The sequence below is a fragment of the Hippoglossus hippoglossus genome, chromosome 19 (assembly GCF_009819705.1).
Source record: "Hippoglossus hippoglossus isolate fHipHip1 chromosome 19, fHipHip1.pri, whole genome shotgun sequence".
Classification (NCBI taxonomy): Eukaryota; Metazoa; Chordata; class Actinopteri; order Pleuronectiformes; family Pleuronectidae; genus Hippoglossus; species Hippoglossus hippoglossus.
The window spans coordinates 3,332,693-3,345,877 of NC_047169.1; the positions used below are offsets into that span (position 1 = coordinate 3,332,693).

The 13,185-nt window shown below is 45.0% G+C and overlaps 1 protein-coding gene across 4 annotated transcripts in view; it reads right to left on the reverse strand.

Moving 5' to 3' along the window:
- Window positions 1–13,185, reverse strand: part of LOC117753059 (vesicle-fusing ATPase-like) — a 42,589-nt gene that overhangs the window by 22,538 nt on the left and 6,866 nt on the right. The window contains exons 9-21 of one of the 4 annotated variants that reach the window (XM_034570910.1): window positions 12,063–12,262; window positions 10,981–11,146; window positions 10,745–10,819; window positions 10,383–10,570; window positions 9,774–9,869; window positions 9,281–9,437; window positions 9,047–9,180; window positions 8,711–8,777; window positions 8,528–8,607; window positions 6,909–7,043; window positions 6,580–6,693; window positions 3,465–3,520; window positions 2,903–3,364 (exon numbers count right to left, since the gene is read on the reverse strand). In XM_034570910.1, the coding sequence (XP_034426801.1) occupies window positions 3,355–3,364; window positions 3,465–3,520; window positions 6,580–6,693; window positions 6,909–7,043; window positions 8,528–8,607; window positions 8,711–8,777; window positions 9,047–9,180; window positions 9,281–9,437; window positions 9,774–9,869; window positions 10,383–10,570; window positions 10,745–10,819; window positions 10,981–11,146; window positions 12,063–12,262 (1,478 nt within the window). In that variant the 3' untranslated portion in view covers window positions 2,903–3,354. Of the gene's footprint in view, window positions 1–2,902; window positions 3,365–3,464; window positions 3,521–6,579; window positions 6,694–6,908; window positions 7,044–8,527; window positions 8,608–8,710; window positions 8,778–9,046; window positions 9,181–9,280; window positions 9,438–9,773; window positions 9,870–10,382; window positions 10,571–10,744; window positions 10,820–10,980; window positions 11,147–12,062; window positions 12,263–13,185 lie in introns of those variants that run through there. The other 3 variants (XR_004612182.1, XM_034570911.1, XM_034570912.1) reach the window with 3 other exon arrangements.

The following is a 13,185-nucleotide window of genomic DNA, read 5'->3' on the forward strand; positions in this document are numbered from 1 at the left end:
AACAACAACAACAATGGCGGCTGTAGGACGCGGTCACACATACACGAATGTTTCAGTGACAAGCGTCCACCTTGAGTTTAACTTCGGGGATGGTCATGCTTCTGGTAACGCTAACAAACTTCTCCTCTGCTATTTGATGGATCGCCGATGTAGACTTCATCGCCACCTACTGACCCGACGTATTTGTTTGAGCGTTTGAAGTTTTCCTGTAGATATTTTTTTAAAACGAAGCTGGTGTGGACGGAGATTCTTTTAAAACCAGAGGGGGAAACATCCGTTAAAAAAAAAATATCCGCAGTAGCACAGACGAGGACTTAAAGTTAAAAACACACCTGCACTAGCATCCGTCTTCCGAACCACTACACCCACAACATCCAACCAGGAAGTGTTGTGCGAGCTCATCCCTCTTCCCTGCAGCATTGGGCCACGGCCCCCCCAGCCCCCTCCCCCGACCCCCTCGTCTTTATTTATTTCCCCCCTCCATGCCCACACGATGCTTGTGGCATGTACAGTAACACTTTGTACCTGTGAGATTAATGCAGTAAAAAAAAAACAGAAAAGAAACTTTCAGACTCTCTTTGCTTTTAAGTAAAAAAAAAAAGCATTTGTCTAACTAACACCTCACCGCTCCGGGCAGTCTGTGCCGGTTGACCTTTACTTTGATTTTATTTTTTCTTTAAACTAAACCAACCTCTAAACCGTCACTTAGTCCCAAGTGATATCGAGCACGTCGGCAGCCCCAGGAATCCATCACTTTGTGACTACTGATTGAACTACGAGCAGCGGGCGGCCAGCGGAGGTGCCACCGTCCTGTGTTTCGTAAAAAAACTACTGAGCAGATGAAATCCTCAGTGTTGCTCCTCCCTGCTGACCAGCGCTACTGCACCAGTCAACCAGGGGGAAGCCTGGAAGAGATATATGCTACAGCCGGATTTTATATCCCTGCATTTCTGAAATATTACCAATGGGCTTGGGAGTGGAGGTATGCAGGAGGGAGTGTGTGTGTGTGTCTGTCTGTGTGTGTGTGTGTGTGTGATCCACGTGCTCAATCCACAACAACCCTACACATGTTTATGCACTATTCAGTTTCACATAACTCCAGGTGGTAAACATTTGAGCATTGTTTCTGTGGGAGTTTGTTCCTGGGTCACGATCAACCTGTAAATCGACTGTTAGTTTGATGCAACGTTACATTACGTCGGGTGAAGCAGCGTTTTGGAGAAAATCAAGTTTTCAAATTTGTGCCAGCGAGCAGATCAATGGTCTACGGCTGAATTTGAGTCACGCTTTACGAGCAAAGATCGTTTCATCTGAAGCTACGTGCAATCATCAAGGTCGACTTTGAGACTTTAGGCAAATCTTTTATCACTGTAATAAAAAAAGGGGGGACATGTGATGACATGTGCAGACCAGACTGGATTCTGATTGGCTGTCACATCCTTCCTTTCCCTCCATATCCCCCGCCCCCCCTCAGTGAGACATCTGAGGTTTTTAAGAAGCATGATTTATGAACTTGTATTCTTGTCAGCGCAACCACCCCCCCCCCCCAAAAAAACACCCCGGCCTCGCTGTTTCTCTGAGCAAATGGGTTTTTTAAACGCTTGAGGAAAATTGTTGTTATTGTGATATTTGGCGCCCAGAAAAAAAAAACAGTATCTCAACTTTGGATTCCGAAAACATTAAAGACAGTTATACAGGATGTGTGTGTGTGTGTGTGATGGCTGCTAGCGACACAGAGGTGGATGGATGGAGGGATGCTTGATGGAGGGATGGATGATGGATGGATGGTGCATGAGTGGGACAGGCTGCCTCTTCACAAAGGTGGAACAAACTGTGAGGTTTCCAGACAACATGTCCTGACAGTCCCACCTGCTTCCTATCGAGTATATTCAACAACAACACAAGCTCCCCGGTGGTGTGTACAGGCCGTCCTCTCTTTGTGACATAGCTTAGCATTTGCGTCATGTTCGAACGCAGCCCTCCACCGTTCTGTGCTCCCTCCCTCCCTCCCTCCTCCCACTCCCCCTATACACCCCCCCCCCCGCTATATCCAAAGTTTTGTACAAATGTTTTAAAGTGAATAATTCCCTTTTTATTTTATAATCGTAAATGTTATGTTTTTATAAATATTATTTATTATACAATGTATATATCTGTATGACTGAGCTAAGATTATATATTTGAAGAACAAAACCGTGTCGTCTATCTCGTGCTTTTTTTCCCCAGAGGCACACACACACACACACACACACACACACACACACACACACACACACACACACACACACACACACACACACACACACACACACACACACACTTCTAAACTAAACTTTTCACATATTGTACATGGATCATTGATTCAGAACTTCTATTTAGAAATTGGGAATTGAAAGAACAAGTTATTTATTATATTATATCTTCTTTTATTGTCAATAAATCCTTATTAGGGCCGAACTTTGGTCCCCATAAGGTCCACTGGTCCTGACAGGGTCAGTGTTTCTGCTTGAAAAGGTCCTAAAGAGGTACAAAAACAAACAGGCACACATACTAATAACTGTTGTAATAACTGTTGTAGAAGAAATGCAGGGACGATGACCACATGCCGTAACAACACAATTTCCATCTGTAAGACGTTTCATCAACGGAGGAGTAACTGACACAACACATGTTCCTGATTGGTTCAATTCAACAACTATGTAACTACTATAAGATCTAATGGATCGTTGCTGTAGTGCACAAGGCTTTTCTCAGGGTGAAGGAGAAATAGTTTCAACTAACTGGACGATATCAGTCCTTCATATTCCTCTGTGGATATTACACCAAACAACTTCCCAACAAACAACAAAGTTACGTCGTCATTTGATTTAATGATTAATTCCAGCAACCGCTGAGTTTCTTCTTAGTATTAGAATCAATTTATTCATAAAATATAAATGTGAGCAAACTTAAGTAAGTGAATGTGAAAAACGTAACAAAGTGAGATCTTCAAGTTGTGGAATGATCAGATGCACAAGTCTGTGCTTACAAACGAATGAGGCCCATATGAACAGTATAATCATTAGTGTTTATGCATGAATATCTACTTCGCATCTTTTGCCTTCACTCTTTCATATATAAAATCAAAATGGAGTCATCACAGCACAGTATATACAGACACCACAAACACTGCATATTCTTCTCATTTTAATCATCACAGGAGGTCGCCTGGTCATTTGCTGCTGCAGAAAGCCGCAGTGCAGATAGAGAAGTGCTCAGAGCTTCGGGGATGGGAAGAAGGGTAGGAAGGAAGGAAGGAAGGAAGGAAGGAAGGAAGGAAGGAAGGAAGGAAGGAGGGATCAAGAGAGATGGAAACTAGCCAAGTCTGCAAGAAGAAAAACAAAACATAAAATGTGCGTTATTTATCACTGTTGAAGTAACGATAAAAAAAATCGTACAAACGAGAGAAACATGACAATACTCACGCACCTTCATCCCTCAACAGGCTCAGGAACTTGCTCACTCTGTAGTCGGGATCCATCTGAAAGACAGAAACATTACGTCTCAGTACGAACACGCACACGGGAAAACAACCTCACATTTCCCAACAGGCCTTGTTTTCCTTCGGAACAATCGTTGGTTTAACCGAGTATCCAGAAGTAAAGGTGCTGAAACATCTGAGCCCTTTGAAAAAGCGGCGGGTCTTGGAGTTCGTGCTTCAGTTTGAACAAACGGGAGGAGGGGAGAGGAAGTCAAATTAATGGCAACCTGTGCAATAACTTACAGAACGTCTGGAAGCGCCTGTAGCGACGAGAACTAAGATGTGAGAGCAGGGAGGAGACATCGGAATGAGAGGAGAGACGACAGAGAGAAAACCGGGAGACTCACTGTGGATGTGTATGTGCGTAGTTGTGCAGCATGTCTCGGCAAACACATACTTCATACTTCTTTGGGCTTGGGATGGGGTGTGTGTGTGTCTGTGTGTGTGTCTGTGAGAGTGGGGGCTGCAGGGTGCAAAACATGGCCACATTGGTGCATACCACAGCAATTACAAAGCATCCAGGCCCAACAACCAGGCCGTACACATCGTCAACATACCACAGACACGCAGTCAGCAGGAGAAATTAACACCAGGCAATGAGTGAGATTTCGGTTAATTTCTGCAGCTGCCTGCCGCAGAGTCAGCGACTTGATTTGTCAGGAAACCAAACAAGATGTGGAAGCTGAGTTTTCAGATGGAGTCGCCACTGTGGGCTTTAAAAACAGAAAGATCAGTCGGAAGTTAGTTACGCTCAGGCCCCAGATAAGATTCATCTAAAAAGAACGAAAATCCTGCACAGTTTCCCTGATTCTGAAGAAACAGAGTAAAAACAAGCGATGCAACAAAGACCCTGATGGCAGTGGCGTGTTTTTGCAGGGACATGTAGTTTGGAGACAATGAAACGCGATCCAGGATGTTTTTAAAATCTTTAAGACGCCAAACCACAGCAGAGCGGTTTCCACTACTCGCAGACAGAATGTTTACGACATCACAGAGGAAAATCCCAAACTAAAGACCTGGTCACATCTAAAACCATAAAATTTCACTTCAGTGGAATCGGTGGATTCATTCATGAGCACGGAGCAAATTCAGCATCGGGGCTCGAGTTCAAACTCAACTTTGGTGAACTCCTGACGCGAACTCGTCCCGTTGGACAATAACAAACTGGACTTCTGTAGAAACATCTTGTAAAACCAGTGGAGTCGCCATCTTCTGGTCGTGTGAGAGAACGTGTGTTTCTGGGACTTACGCATTGGCTTCACTTTTGGGACCAGGGTCCATTTTTTGACAGTTTGACAGATGAGGAGGGACCGACGTCTTATTTAAGAGACACGGTTTCTTAATATTCGTGTTATGTATTTGCTCGGTGAAACACAAGCAGCAGAAGAGAAATGATTGTGTTGTGCTGCTGTGAGAACAAGGACAGTGACAGATGTTAGTGGACTGTTCGACCCCGTAGCCAAACTCACTCAGGGTTTATATTTAGATGTCTACCCGCGCTGTTTCCTGCCCGCCATGCTTTTGACCACAGTGCCAGTCAACTTCACCAGGTGAAGTTTGATACGACTGCAGCTTCAGGCCAAAAATGATTATTAACAAACCAAAACCAACAATATCTAACAAAACCAATCCATCTCAATCCAAAAGACAGAAAATCATGTCCTTGCTGGGTTTAACATTTTCCTTCTGCACTTCACTGTCTCGGTATTAAAGACAAACTTCAGAATTCTTGTCACAAGTTTGTTCAATAAGTGTTTTGTAGGTGAGTAATGTTTTCAAAAGGTTGGGTAAAGTGGATATGATGCAATAAAAAGGTGAAATCAAACGTCCTGTCTGGATAAAACTGGGTGTTTCTCTGGGGTTTATCATTGTTGGAGATATTTTGGATAATGTAAGAACACAAGTCAACAAACATATTATATGTTTAATATATAATATTATATAATAGGTCTCGTAATAAAGACGAATAGTTTCATATTATACCTTTAACCTTTTTGTCTCTATAAATACAATTTTAATCACTCATTTAATTTGGGTAAAAACAGAAATGACCAATTTCGAATGTGAAAAATGCACAGAATTATATTTCCTCTGCCAAACCACAAAACCCAGAAAGGCCACTTTAAAAAAAGTGAATAGACCAACTACACTTATTTCTGTACATACGACTGGTTCATTGAAAAGAAGCCAAGAATCTGTTATGCGTTGGAATGTTTTCACTTTTGTTTCCACAGTTCGTTCGCCTGTCTCATCCGTCGGCCCATTGGATGACTGATGTAAATTGTGAGTAAGCTGAAACCAGGAAGTGTGTGTGATTGTTCTTATGAGAACCTTCCCTGGGATTCAGAACACATTCATGTCTTTGGGAACGCTGTGTAGAAAAACGTGGTTTCATAACTACAGGAGTATCGGACCGCGACTGTTTTGCAGGAAGGTTTGTGAACTGGAAATGTCCTGAATCCTGGAAAGCTCAACAAATCATCAGCAAAGCCGCAGAGTTTTTCATTCCCGCTGATCTACGACAGCGTTTTGTGCCCGAGAGACAGATTCCGTGGACTGCCCAGATTGATGGCGAGATGTAGAGGAAGAGGAGGGACAGGCCGCCCGAGCTCAGACCACACTATTAGAAAAACAATAACACGGGCTGAGCCAATTTGGAAGTTGTGGACGTGAAGTGATGAGGGAGCCTTGCTTTTCACATTTTACATACACCCATGTCAACTTGACCTTTTCTATCTGAAACCACATTAGATTTATCATAAAAAAAACATCTCGGAGCCTGTAAATGTGATTATTTTACTGACGCACGGTGGAGCTCCGAGCTAACGTCAGCATGCTAACATGCGCTCATAGCATGCTGATGTTTAGCAAATATAATTCACCATCTTCATTTAGCATCTTAGCACCATCATCTGCTGAATAGTACAGACCTGGCAACCCACCAGGCCAACGAGAGCCCCTGCCAGTCCCCAAACCAGCAGAACAACGACTGCCATCACTGCAGCAGGTTCAGGAAACACGGCTAAAACCAAGCAATGCAAAGAGATGCTCTTTCTCACCTGCACGGCCATTTCAATCAGCATGAGCAGCTTTTTGATGCCAATCGACAGACTGTCGTCCTTCACAGCTTCTGCTATGATGGCCCGCTCCTTCTCCTGGAAACTGCCCAGCAGCTGTGGGGAGGGGGCAAAGAGAGAGGGGGCACTTAAATCTGTGAATTCATTAATTGAATTGGGTAATGCATTTTGAAATTGTACAATAAAAAGGATTAAAACTAAAGTACTGTTGCCCGGTCTGAACAGCATCAGCAAGTGTTCAGCGTGGGCACGTGTCGGTGTGTGTTTTGCGCCTGCTTCTGTTTTGGTGTGTGTACAGTTTGTCTCGTTACCTCCAGAGCCTCCATCAGCTGCTCCCCACTGGAGATGTTGGGAATGTGGATGGTGGTGCTGAAAGCGTTTAACATCCTCATTTCCTGGAGGACGTCTTTACGACTGGTGGTGCCAATGATCAGCAGCTTCCGGCCCTGAAAGAGAAGCAGGTTCATTCATACATTTATTCATTCATTCATACTCTTCAGCTGTTCTTTCCTCAAGGGTCAATGTAAACTGGATTCTATGCCAGCAGAGTTATGTTCTTTACTGTCATGGACTCACATGGAGTTCTAAGAAACCAAATACACTGTCGCACGGGTGAAGCACGTCTTAAACAAAAGAACAACTTCTTATACCCAACATTACGATTCAAACAGTTTATCTATTTGATTATAAACAGGGAAGAAAGAAAGATAAGAGATAAACATCAACTCTTCACATCAAATTATAAAAGAAAGAAACCTGGTACAAATTCAGTTCAACAGAACTACAAGTGGGAGAATGGCTGTGGTGCCTCAAATAGAATAAATAACAATAATGACAATAAAAGAGATGGCGGTAGCTCCATGAAACAACCATATCATGAACACTTCAAATACCCTGTGGCAGGAGTATGAGTCCTTCTGAAACCAGGAGGCAGACAGAACTACACCTTCCTGTTTTAATACTTTAAAAAAAGATGCTTTACCAGGTGAGAACAGTCCTGTAAAGACTGTTTCCACCGTCCAGTGGAATCAGTTTCTTCAGAGGGTGTCGAGTTTTAAATGCTTCCCACCACCTTGTCTAAATGATTCCAGTCTTGAGCTTAAGTGTTGCCATCACACAGTTATTGCAAAGGTGAGGGTGCGTTATGATAGTATATGATTCTCTGTATCTATCTCAGCCACAGTGAACCAGATCACGCAGAAAAGAAGGGAAGAGACAGAGAGAGGAAAGAGACGGAATCAGGAAACAACAGAAGAGAAGACAAATACGAGCAGAGAAGAAAGAGGAGAGGCAAAAGAATCCTGGCTCCACTAAGCCGATGAGCTGGACCAGGAGAAGACGACGACGGAGGAGAGGCAGAGGAGTGGCGAGAAGACAGGGGGATTATGGCTGCTGGCTGCCCCCCCATGGCGTGGGGGGTTGTGATGCTGCATGCAGATGAGGTGCCACACAGGCGGTGGTGCTGCCAGGTCCTGGCTCTCTCACAGAGCCCATTCTCCTCCGTGTCCCCCTGGCCTCCCCTGGCCCCAGGCACCCCGCTGGGCCCAGCGCTTTACAACCCCAGAGGAGCACTGCAGCCAGGCATTCAACACCAGGCCCCGCGCCACTTCTCATGCACATGCAGCCATATAGTGAGCTATACTCTCATTCACAAACCCATCAACAACAGACACACACAAGCTACAACCAAAGAGACTATGAGAAATGGGTCTCCACCACCACCATTCACTCGGAGCACAACAGGCCTGGACCAAAACACTGGCTAATAACCGTACACTCACACACAGTCGCTCACACATGCCAGTCGCAGCCAGAGACCTCCAACAATTCCTCACAGGACTTTGCATTGGCATCCACATGATCTGCTGCCCTCTTTCTGCCACCTGAGGACTAGCAGCGCCACAGAGGGTAGAAAATAAGAGTCTATTACCTTAGGAGGAGATTTCTTCAGCAGCACCAGCAGAGCTTGTAACACCAGGTTGGAGAAACGAGGACCGATTGGGACATAGTCTGATGACACAGATTAACAATGAATCATGACCTTCCACCTGGACAAGATGAAATACTGTAGATGTAATTGGCAGTAGAATATGAGATGTGTCTTTACACTTACCCAACAAGCGTTCGATGTCGTCCACGACCACACAGCTCAGCTGGGATTTGTAGGCATCTTCAAATATCTATCACAGAAAAATAAAAGTTCAATCAGGTCTAAATCAAACCAACACAACTGGAATTATGTATCATCAGGACGCACGAAAAGTTATGGTTTTAGTAAAGATTTGTTAGGTCTGATTTCAAAGCTGTTTCTATCAAAAAAAAATGTACGTAAAAGTATTTGTGGCCTTTTCACGACTCCCATATTTTAAACAACCCCTGAACTTTTCTAGACCTTTGTTTCAGGACTTTCAGGAGAACATATTAAAAATATACAGGTGTCGAGTGTTACCTCTTTGATGGCTTGGCATTTGGCGATCTCTGAGTGTCCGATCATCTTGTCGGGGGAGCAAATCTTGATAAAGGGGAACTGGGAGTCTTCCGCAATCTTAGCTGCCAGCGCCGTTTTACCGCTGTTCGATGGACCTGTGAACGATCAAATAAACCAGGACATACCGAAGTTCAGTTTGTGTTAAACTGCTGAACATTGACTGAGGACGCGTGTGCTCATGTTCACGTGTTCTACCTTCCAGGAGCACGGAGACCAGGGGCGTGCGGTCGCTGTTTTTCGTTTGCTTCACCAGCAGCTGCCCGTCCTCCAACACCGCCGACACCGGGTCGCCCCACCGGATGATACCATTCATGATGTAGCTGGCATAGTCCTCCTGGTTGGTACCGAACGCCTGGAGGAGAGGAAGACATGTTGTTAATGTAAGTTTTCCTCAAAAAACTCACGAACACACACTAACTGGGGTTTGTGGAACCTGACACCCTGGTGAACACAAACTTCTAACTAACTAACTTCTCTATTTTTGCAGTCTGGACGCTGTTGCTGTTCCTTTTCTGATTCGACTTTATCATCCACTTTGAACTTCTGGGCGTTTGTAGGTAAATAGCGATGAACATTTGTGTATTTGCTGTACTTGCTTTATTAAAAGGGGCATTATTTTCATATTAATTCGATGGGTTTTTGTATTACAATATATTTTTTCACAAAACCTCTGTGTAGAGAAACTTACAGGTTTGATGTCATTATTCAGCGACGTGATGAAGTCCAGCCGGCTGACCTGCAGCTTCTCCGCCGTCTCGATGTTCACCTCCACAGTGGTGCTGGCCTAAACACATGAAGCAAATAATGGGTCCCATCATCACTGGATAAACTCTGTGCCCCCACTAGTGAAATCCATTACATGAAGTGTCGCACAGTGTTGAGATTGCACCGTGTGTAGACGATTGTGTGTCAGGAGACAACGTGCTCCCTCAGAGCAGAAAGGTCAAACAGAGAGAAGGAGGCCGGGAAGAATCAGTGCTGAGAGGAGTGAAGTAAAACGTCACCAGACATGTGTAAGGCCCCTTGTCTGTTATTCATCATCACCCTATAATATCTGCAGCTTTGTGTGTGTGTCTGTGTGTGTGTGTCTGTGTGAGAACACCTTATCTGTGTGTGCTGCCGAGTTGTGTTGAATTTCAAACTATGCACCTGATAAACACTACACCTTTTTTTTTTTTAAAAACACTTTAAACCCAAACTTAGAATTCCCAGTCACACAAAGTAAACATGGACATAAATTAAACATTAAGTATAAATGTGAATCATGATACAGGAAATGTCTCTTGAGGATTCTGACCCTTATATGTCTGTTCATGGCGGTGGACTGTGCAGCCCTGACCAGGCCCTCCAGTTCGGCACCACTGTAGTTCTTGGTGTCCACGGCCAGCTCCTTAACGTCCACGTCGTCGGCCAGCAGCTCGTTCTGACGCATCTTCGCTGTGTGGATGTGGAGGATCTGAATGCGGCCCTTTTCATCCGGTAACCCTGACGGAAGACGATAAGATAGAATATTTAAAAGAGAAGAGAATATAGAGCATTTATGTTGCCTGTCTAGATCATAGACTGTAAATAAAGATGGATGATGAATCCTCCTGTTGTACAAACAAAACAAATCCCGACACAGGTGCTGCCATCTTGCAATTGTGGTTCTTTTCTCACCAATCTCCATCTTGACCTCCAGTCTCCCTGGCCTCAACAAGGCCCCGTCTATCAGGTCCGGCCTGTTGGTCATCCCTGAGGCAGCAGCAGATGGACAGATCGGGAAAAAGAAGGGAAGGCAGAGGGAAGAAGACGAATGAGACCGAGGAGATAAGTGCAGATGTTCAGAGATTACATCAGAGAGTCTGTGAGTGTGTGTGTGTGTGTGTGTGTGTGTGTGTGTGTGTGTTGAGCACCTATGACCAGGATGTTGTTGAGCTGTTCCACTCCGTCGATCTTGGACAGCAGCTGGTTCACCACGGTGTCGTGGACGCCGGTGCTGCCGGCCATGCTGCCACGCTGCTTACAGATCGCATCGATCTCATCAAAGATGATGATGTGGAGGCCGCTGTTGGCACCGAGCTGCAGAGAGACGAGGACGATGAAGATAATACTGAATATATGCAACATGACAACATGTGTTTACAGCAGCAGCGAGATACATGACGCCAGTGTTGAGTAAAAGCAGTTTCTTGAATTTGTGACTGCAGGTGTAAGAAATTCAAGAAATTCTGTTTGACTGATAAAAACGTTGTTTTCATCCATCGTAAAAAAAGACGCCGTCAATGTTTTTCTTTCATAGCGACTGAAAAATCAGAAGTGACCGTCGACAGAGAGACAGATGGAAAATCTAAGAGCGCTGCAGGGTGGGGGGTTATCTCTCCATCTACAGTCCTGTCAGTCTCAGACGTAGCATTTAAAGCAGGTGTGGAGCTGTCCTTATTACACACTGGATGGAGTGTGTGTGTGTGTGTGTGTGTGTGTGTGTGTGTGTGTGTGTGTGTGTGTGTTTTAGAGGGAGGTCTAAAAGGAGGTCAAAGACAACCCAGCCCCTCATTAGGTGGTGAAGAGTGACGCTGGACGCTAGTGTCTCACCATCCAAACACATCACTGCTGGGTTTCAATTCATAACTGAGACACACACACACACACACACACACACACACACACACGCACACACGCACACACACACACACACAAGAACTTTATCAAAGCTATTACAGCAGCGTCTACTTAAAGGACAGATCTCTCCACTCCTGGAGAAATGAGTTTTCTTTTTGTTTTGATTGATGAAATGCTTCTCTGTATTCCAGGGGGATAATTGCAGAACACATGAAGATAATAAGTTCAGCCAAGGTGTAGAAACACAGGTAACATGTGTGGAAGCTGTAATTACACGTTTGTCAACATTATTTGTCTAATAATAAAAGATTGATTGCAGTAAAAACCTGGATAAACACTCATGTGCATGTGACTGTAGACTGTAAAGGGTCCTCACCCTCTTCTGTTCTTCCTCAGCGTCTGCAAACAGCTTCCTGACGTTGGCCTCAGACTCCCCGACGTACTTGTTGAGGATCTCGGGGCCGTTGACTATCTTCGGCTCCCGGGCCTTGAGCATCTTGCCAATCTGTCGTGCCATCAGGGTTTTACCGCAGCCTGGGGGTCCGTACAGCAGGATCCCCTTCACATGCTTACAGCCTGGAGACAGACGATCAAGGGAGAGACACTGAGCACCGGGGCAGCAAATGTTTCTACTCATCATAAAGCTCCAGCAGTTCTCAAGCAGAACTGAAAGTGAGAACTTTTTCCCACTGGTTCAATACTGGTATTAGTTATGTAATAACATGTCGCAGCAGCTTAACTTGAACATACTGCATTTTCTGAAATGAAAAAGAAAATCTATATCACACATGGTCATTTTCTTGTTTACAATGAATTTCAGTATTTTTTTTTTGGATCAATATTTTCCTCGAGCTGCAGCGAGACTCCAAGGTTTTATTGTGTGGGATCAATAACGTGCGGCTTTGACGATCGCTTTGTGATTGTTCTAATAAAGTACAACGTCACAATAAAAACATACTTGTGGAGACGGTGGGCTCTCCGCTCCACCACGTTCACAGTGCGGCTCTTTTAGTGGCCTTTTGCACCTGCCTGATGACATTTAGCCCAGACTAAATGAGGGGCCCCTGATAACCATCTGAGCTGCCATTTGGGCCCGCTGAAGGAAAAGCAGCCGGGATGACAGGTGGGGGTGGAGAAGTGATGTGTTTGTGTCGGGGTCTGGGAGCGAAAAGCACTGAAGCTTCTGTCTGTCTGCTTCACCTCTCCGGGAGCAAAGGGGAGACAAGGTGAAACTTTCAAACTCTTGGTCCAACGCACACACAAAATGCGCAACATACACGTGCACACGGCCGCTCTGTCAGCACCTGCGCTCCCCACGCCTGCCAATTACAGCTTTACCTTTAGCTGGATGCTCTATCACAGCATGCCATCTCATTACAGCCGCCAGCTGGCCACAGCCAAAGGCCAACTCCTGCACACAACCGCCCGGCTAAAGGTCAGCTCGCACACCGCCGGACACTGCCACAGGCCCCTGAGCAGTGTGGGTACGGAGGGTGTGA